The sequence below is a fragment of the Sorghum bicolor genome, chromosome 7, assembly GCF_000003195.3.
Source record: "Sorghum bicolor cultivar BTx623 chromosome 7, Sorghum_bicolor_NCBIv3, whole genome shotgun sequence".
Taxonomy (NCBI): Eukaryota; Viridiplantae; Streptophyta; class Magnoliopsida; order Poales; family Poaceae; genus Sorghum; species Sorghum bicolor.
In genome coordinates, this window is record NC_012876.2 from 56,818,883 (window position 1) to 56,826,881 (window position 7,999).

Here is a 7,999-nt window from a genome sequence, read left to right on the forward strand (position 1 = left end):
AATCTTACAATCCTTTACCATCAGAACAGAGTGTTTAAGACGTTGGACTTTGCTCAGACCAAAAGAAGAGGTCGAGATTGCCATATCAAAATCTAAGTAATTGCTTTCTCTAATCAGCACACCAAATGGTAAGATCTGACATAACAAACTTCAGTAGCCCTTTGCTAACGCCAGATCGAACAAGTTTGGAGACCTTATTCCAAAGCATCGTCGTCGCTACCATCTCGTCAATACACGAGAAACCAAACCCTGGATCAACAATTATCAACAAGCCTAAACCTATGAAGGCAAAAAGATTAAGTCTCTGCTTCTCTGTTTGGTCCGAAAGAAAAGTATCGGGCCCTGCTGCTCTGTGCACAAAATCATTTGGCAGGTAAGAGCGAGGACCGGGGAGAAATCGTGATGAGGGTGATGATGCCAACTAAGAGGCTCTTTGTACGGGTGGTGGCTAAGATCAACCTTTGCTATATTTTTTTTTACAAAATAGGATGTGTACAACGTCGTTAAATCTTGGAATAAATAGAAAGATACAATAAGGACATTAATCTGGCTAGACAATTAAGGCCTTGTTTGTATGTTGTCGAATTCACTTCAATCCATATGTATTAATGTGAATTAATGTAGAATTTAGTTTAAATTTCTCTTCAATTCACCTCAACACATATCAATTGAAATTGAAATGAATCCAACGTCCAACTAAGGCTTAAGCGTGGGAGATCTCGATCGTGTCCACGCGACCACACCTGTGTTATCCCATGGAATAACCGAACCGGTAAACCGCATAGGAAAGGGAAAGGAAACCAAGTCCGCGGACCCGCGGTGGCCCGTGTATCGATCCGGGCCCGCACGTGGGCCGAATCCTATAAGAACAAAGGGCTCCACCTGCGCCCCTCCTCCGTCTTCCTCCCCTTCTCTTCACCCCCCGACAGCGAACTTGGAACTCGCAACCGAGAAGGGAGAACTCGTCGCGACGAGGAGAGACGAACCTGGGGTGGTCCCGAATCAGAGGTGGAAGAAGGTGGGTTCAGGAGCAAGCCAGCCTGCCGCCACCATGAGGCGCGGCTCGAGGAAATCGTCGTCGTCTGCCGCGACCGCCAGCGCTGGTAAACGCCCCACCCCTGGATCCCTCCCTCCTTCCCTTAGTTCCTTGATCGGCTCGCTAGTTCTCCCAGGCAGCGCGGATAGGTTCCTGTTTTCCCAGATTGGATGCGCGTGCTGTTTCCTCTGGAAGATCCAATCTCCAGGATGCGCCCTGCTGGAGCGCACTCGATGGTTCGATTTTTCGATTGTCTAATTCGGTGTATGGGAGCTATGAATCGTCCTTTCCGAGATTGGAAGGGTTTGGGGGTAGATTCCGGTTTTCCTTTTGGCGATTTGGCGTTGTGGTTGTGAGAGAAGGGTGTTTGAATCTTGGACTGGATTTGATGCGCCGTGGATTCCTTCATCTGATGATAAGCAGATTTGTCTTCGTTGTAAAGAGGATGCAATCTGCAGGTCTATTCGTTGTTAACCTATGTGAATTTATTTGCATGTGAAGATAAAGAGCAAAAACTTGTACTAATGACCCAATTTACTGCATCTCTTGATTTCTGGACTATGCGAACCTTAGATTGCAGTTTTAGGCGTGAGTTATATGTTTTTCTTTCTGAAATGAAGGAAGTATCTGTTAGTTGCTATCACTGTGGTGGCGATATAACCTTCTATTGATAGGTTAATAACTGGAGGAAGTTAAATGTCATGATTGAGTCCTACTTCTCTCGTAGTTTTATGTGGTGGTAAAGAACTCCGAGAATGGCCTTCTTTCCATAATTATGGTTAACCTTAGTTGTATGTGATCACAGTTAACACTAGCTCGACATTGTGCTCTTTACTTGCTCCCTTTTCTTCTTTCTCACTAGTCACTTAACTCAGACCCCCTTATGCTGGCTCATCTTCCAACTGACTAGTTTGTTTTTTCTCATTGTGCATGAATCCTTGTATTTGAGAAGCTTAATCAAATGCTTATCATGTAAATATAAGTTCTTTAATTATTTTCAGATAATCTACCCACCACCTGATCTTGCTTGGTTAGTTTTAGTTTTCATTTTATTTTTACTACATTTACCATTGCAGTATACTGTTCTTCAAATGCATTGGAGTAGGGGATCTTATGTTCTCTGTTTTAGGGTATGAATATATGAATGAATACTAAACAAACAATTATATTTAGGTGTGGAACAAGTAAATGAAAAACAAAACAGAAAAAGAAAAGGAGTCAGTACAAACCTGACCAGCAGGAAAGCACAACGTGGTGAGCTGCACTGATTCCTTTTCTTCTTCAATTAATTGTCAAATTGCTTGTTCTTATCTGTCTTTGTGTGCTAAGAGTGCATGTTTATATTTCTACATGCATGGATTTGTGTGTCCCTACAAAACATGGCCAGATTCATTGTTGTGTTCCAACTTCCAAGTTATGTTCTTAGGCTAACCTTAAGCCTTTACAGAGTGCTATGATGTCTTCTAGCCAAATTGACCCCACAAATACACAATGTGCACATGACGAAAAAATAATGTTTGCCTTGTTTTATTGTTTTCAATGGATGAGTGGGGCCTCATATGATACTTGAAATTTTGGACCGTTATTTCATTCATGTCAAGCTGCTGCTTCTTTCTGTAATTTATGTTTCTTTCATGAGCTATCATCTAGAAACTGGAATTATCTAATGTACACATGGTATTAGTGCCATCAACTTAATTTTGGCATCTGTATTTGTGCTTTGTATTGATCTGTCTGTGCACATTTTCACTATTATTTCCAGGCCCTACTAAAGCAGTTTCCAAGGAAGTAGAACGGATTGATCAATTTTTTTATACTTATGCCGATAACTCATCTGGCATGATTGAGTAAGTTTTTCTCTAGTGATTCTCAATGCTTTGGCACTTTATGTTTGCTGTTCATGAATATCCTCTTTTTATCATATGGGTGATGAGTGGGTTCTTTTTCTTGTTAATGAGCTCCAATTTTGTGGCATCCATATCGTTCCCAACTGAACATGAATGCTTACACTACTGCAACTTTGAAATGTTTTTTGCTATTGTACCATGACATCAAATTTGTCAAATTAAAGATAGATTTTGCATATTTTTTGCAATTATTAAGTAAACCCAACAGAGAAGCTTTAAATATAATTGCTACTGTAGGAAGGACCACATTGTGGTGAGTACTAAGTTGCCAATTAATGGCAGTACCCTGTTGATCAGTTAAACTATTGGCTTTGAAGTTCTAGCTGGTAGTAATTTTTGTTCTCATATGATAATTTTGTTCAGAGCAACCAGTTGGAGGTGTTGTCTTATATAGGTTCATTTATATATTATAGCCATCTGTCCTTGATAGATATCACAAGATCTACTTGTGGTTTTCTTTGTGAGCAATCAGATATGTTGTTTTTTCAAGTCCTGTGCTGTTGCTGTCTGACCTTCCCCCCCCCCCCCCCCCCCCTTAATTGCTCACTTCATGCAACCGCATGCCCTTAAAGTTGCATGCAGAGCTTGGAGAGGCATGTCAATCGTACTAATGCAACATTACTGATCGTATTTTTCTCCTGCTGGAACAGCCCAGAAGGCATTGAAACACTCTGTTCTCACCTTGAAGTTCCCCACACCGATGTTAGGATTCTAATGTTAGCATGGTATGTCATCTGTTCTCTAATTTTTTTGATTTTGTTTATTTCTTTCACAAATATCTAACAAATTCTATTTACAGGAAAATGGGCTGTGAGAAGCAAGGTTATTTTACCTTGGTATGAATTACATACTGCTATTCAAGTGTTCATTGAAGAACTTGTTTTAGTTTTAATAGTAAAGGATTGTTCTATGCTTTCAAGTGTTGACTAATACATGTTTTTATGTCATCAGGATGAATGGAGAACTGGCTTGAAAGCTCTTCGAGCTGACAGTATCAGTAAACTTAAGAAAGCATTTCCAGAACTGGTTCAAGAGGTGATTCCGTCTCCCCAAATAATCTTATGTTCAAGTGAGCTATGCATGTCAGAGATTTAATTTATGGAGTGAAGAAATTACTTTGTAATCAAGAACTTCCATCTAACAGATATGTCATAAGATATTGCCACCTTGTGATTCTAATGGACAATGAGCTATCATTAACTATTGATAACTTTTTGTTCAAGTGTAACTTTGCTGACCACTTTCATATATTTTATAATCCAGGTTACAAGGCCATCCAATTTCCAGGATTTCTACATATATGCATTTCGTTATTGCCTCACAGGTATTGTTGGTTGCAGTAGCTTATAACTCCAAAGCAAAGTGATTAAAGTGACTACTATTTCTGTCAATTTTTAACGATTATGTTTCCTCAGAGGATAAGAAGAAGTGTATAGAAATACCAGTTGCTTGTGAGTTGCTGAATCTAGTATTAGGCTTGCAGTTCCGCCCTCAGGTTGACAAGCTTAATAATTACCTAAAGGTAATGGATTCTACTTTTTTTTCTGTGGTTCTACTCATCCTTTCTTCATTGAGACTCTGTGCTTAATTGGCATGCTGTATTTGAACTGTGTTTCAGTACCAAAATGACTACAAGGTGATAAACATGGACCAATGGATGGGATTTATTCGGTTCTGTAATGAGGTCATGTTTTAAAATTACCTATGTTGCAGCCTTTCATTTGTTTTTTAAATTTAAAAGAATAACTCAGCCTTTTAATCCTCTTTGCAATATTTAGTATTTTCTTTATGCTGTCATTGACACTTGGCATTTGCTTTTTCTAATGCAGATAAACTTCCCATCACTTGACAATTATGATTCAGACCTTGCTTGGCCTTTGATTCTAGACAATTTTGTTGAGTGGCTGCGAGAAAATAAAAGCTAGATCTTCTATTCCTGCGGTGGTGAAGATGTCATCCAAAATGTAATATTCAAGAATGTAGGTGACTATATATACCATTGTTTACATTTGTAAGACATCAATCTTGGCCCACCCACTTGTATATACTTTACAGTAGTGCAAACTCATTGATAATTCCCATACCGAATTATATGTGTAGTAGCAATTTTGGGCAGACACATTCCATTCCACTTGACTGTTTCATGAGTTTTGCCTGATTTACAAATATGTCAACTATTAAAAACAACTGCTTAAATTTACAAGCATATGCATAAGCAGGGAATTCTCCTTTTCTTTCTTTCTTTGTAGAAATTCTCTATGCTCATTACAATTTGCTGTTCTATAGTTTCAGCACCCTGGAGGCCTTAGAGGATGCAGATTCGGCTTGTTTCCGATTGCTTCGGTGGAGGCTGCTCCCAGAAATTATATCAAGCCTTCTCGTGTCACCTTTTGATTTTGCACATTTTTTAAACTGGGAACGGTCTGCATCTGTCTGGAAATTTTGCATCAGCATGCTATATTTAATGGCCATGTCGTGTTAAATCAGTCTTGGTATAGTATTTTATAAGAGCTTGCAAGTTGCAAATATTTCCATTGGTTATGTAAAAAAAAGGGAAGAAACTAGCAACGGGCCCGATCTCTGATTTCTCGCGGGGAATTCTCCTATTAGGGGAGGGGGATGAGAGTAAATTATCCCCCATGGCCATGGGGATTAGTTTGGTAGAATTTCTATCCTGTCGGTAGGGATGAAAACGGATTGTATACGGACGAATATCATCGATATCATATTTGTTTTCATATTTTTAGTCCGATTTGGATTTGAATACGGATAATGTCAATTATGTCGGATAACATATGATTGGATGTCGATATCATAAATATACGATTTAAGTATACGGATACGGTATTGGATGTTGAATATTCAGACTCAGATATGGACAAATTTGAATCTCTCTAAACAAATTTGGTGTCAAATACGATCGGAAATCCGTACCGTTTTTATTCTCGGGGATGGTTAGGTGATCCCTGTTCCCTGCTACCTGCCCCGCTGTGCATTCAGGCGCATGCGTGAGGAGCCAACTAGCCAGGCGCCTAGGCCCATCTAAAGGCCCAGCAGCAGTAGCAGTATATAAATCGAGCCCTACATCACTACCCTAATTTCACAGACCCAGCCAGCCGACTATCTGTTCCTCTTCTTTCAATTCAGGCCGCTCCGGCATCCAGTTCTAGCCCTTGCTGTTGCCCGCCGCCCCTAGCACAGCAGCACTAGTGCACCACGCTGTCACTAGTTCCACCAACATGCGTGGTCCGTCGATTCATTGGCTGGTCACCAGGGCCTTGTTTACTTCCCAGAAAATTTTGCAAAATTTTTCACATTCTTCGTCACATCGAATCTTTAGACGCATGCATGGAGTATTAAATATAGACGAAAATAAAAACTAATTGCACAGTTTGGTCGAAATTGACGAGACGAATCTTTTGAGTCTAGTTAGTCTATGATTGGACAATATTTGTTAAATACAAACGAAAGTGCTACAGTATTCATTTCCCAAAAATTTTCGGAACTAAACAAGGCCGAGGAATCTGTGCTGCTCATGCGCCAGCAGCCCAGCATAAAACATGCGGATGAGACCCTCATCTACCACCCCTCTCACTACTTTTCCCTTCCTCTTGCTGCAACACCGAAGCACCAGACTCCGCACAAAAGCATTCAAGCCTCGTTAGTGGCTCATGGACTCATGGAAGATTGATCTAAAGATAGAATCTAGAAGCCTAGATTCTGAACATCCATGGCCTTATGCCCTTTTGGATCTCTTCTTTATTTTTGCTTTGTAATTTCGTTGGAAATTTTGTGATGCGAAATTGATGTCTCCTAGAAATCGACATGCAATGTGAAATCTTGCTTGATTATTCCTCGATCCTCATTGATATCTCTAATACATTTATTTATACGGGGATGGGGATCCCCACGGGGAATTTTTCCCCGCACGGGGACGGGGATGGGGAAGAAGTTTCCCCCGACAACATTGACGGGATGGGGATGGTAGCCTGACACCCGGCGGGGAATTCTCTGTTGCAATCTTTAGAGGGGAACATGATGGTATAATTTTGAAGACCACCAAAACCTCTATTTCTAGCATTTAGGAAGAATTTTGGAGTCTCTTGGAGTTGCTCTTAGTGACAGGCCAGGTGGTCTCAACAAGAATAGGGTGTTCGGCTGGGATGGGGTTGATGGTGGGGGGGAGGGATATGATGGTGTAATTTTGAAGACAATGTTTGGATGAGTGAGACGAGATGTAATGTGAAGGTCATGTCCCTAATTTCTAGGATGGAATGATTTTAGTTTCTGTTTGGTGCAATGAGAGGATCCCTATTTTCTGTTTGGCTGGGAGGATAAAGTGAGATGGAGTGATCTTGTCTCATGTTTGGGGGCTACAAGGGGAGAGTCTAATGTTGATGGAGACGATCGGGACGAGGTTGTCGGAGTCCTTGCGGCGACGCTTACTACAGGTTGTGATGTCATCGTGCGCTATGCCCTACCCGCCCTCCTATTGCTAAATGTGTCGTCGTGGATGTGTCACCACTTGCTTTTTTGGGAGGGAAAAAGAGTTGGACCTGCGAGGAGAGTGCGAGCAAGAGGGATGAGGGACGACACATCTATCGAAAAAGTGGGACATGGAGTCAGAAAACTTGAGAGAATATGCTACTTAGGATGTCCCAGACCTTGCGTAAAATCTAAACAACAAAATGGGTCCAAGCCATCCTGCTTCAGCAAATAAAAGGGACCAATACCTGAACTTGCTTCGCTCCACGAATTCTCGTCATCACTGAAACTCGGCTCCGCTAGCTACAAAGTGCAAGAGTGACTCCTCAATCATCTCTCTCTATTCTAGGCGTCACTTAGGCCTTACGTTGCAAAGGGCCTAAGATGGTGTCTTTAGGTCACCTAATGCGTCCATTGGCCTTTGGAAGATGTTTGCCTTTTTTCCTCCTAGTCCGTCCATTGTCCTTGGGCGTGGTGTTTGGATTTTGTTTGTACATCTTTTTTTCTCAAAGACTTCTCCTCCTAGCTCCCTTATTCCTCCTAGCCTTCTCCCAATGTTGGGCAGACCGTG

The 7,999-nt window shown here is 41.1% G+C and overlaps 1 protein-coding gene across 7 annotated transcripts; it reads left to right on the forward strand.

Moving 5' to 3' along the window:
* LOC8077837 (DCN1-like protein 4) lies at positions 878–5,689 on the forward strand. Of its 7 annotated transcripts, none has more exons than XR_002455289.1 (11): positions 878–1,103; positions 2,210–2,290; positions 2,799–2,883; positions 3,594–3,668; positions 3,743–3,779; positions 3,895–3,978; positions 4,207–4,267; positions 4,359–4,465; positions 4,562–4,627; positions 4,773–4,954; positions 5,230–5,689. XR_002455289.1 is itself a non-coding variant. In XM_021465474.1 (11 exons), the coding sequence occupies exons 1-10, from the start codon at positions 1,052–1,054 to the stop codon at positions 4,866–4,868; spliced, it is 744 nt and encodes a 247-aa protein (XP_021321149.1). In that variant the 5' UTR covers positions 878–1,051; the 3' UTR covers positions 4,869–4,907; positions 5,230–5,689. The 7 variants fall into 7 exon arrangements, 4 of the variants coding, with proteins under 4 accessions (XP_021321149.1, XP_021321148.1, XP_021321150.1 ...); XM_021465474.1 differs by having other exon boundaries at positions 4,773–4,907; XR_002455288.1 differs by having other exon boundaries at positions 879–1,103; positions 4,773–4,922.

What these genes read in the sequence shown, in the direction of transcription:
- LOC8077837 (XM_021465474.1), top strand. Translation starts at nt 1,052, where the DNA reads ATGAGGCGCGGCTCGAGGAAATCGTCGTCGTCTGCCGCGACCGCCAGC. An exon ending in ATTTCGTTATTGCCTCACAG is followed by an intron (nt 4,268 to 4,358) that starts GTATTGTTGGTT and finishes ATGTTTCCTCAG; the next exon opens with AGGATAAGAAGAAGTGTATA. An exon ending in TTATTCGGTTCTGTAATGAG is followed by an intron (nt 4,628 to 4,772) that starts GTCATGTTTTAA and finishes TTTCTAATGCAG; the next exon opens with ATAAACTTCCCATCACTTGA.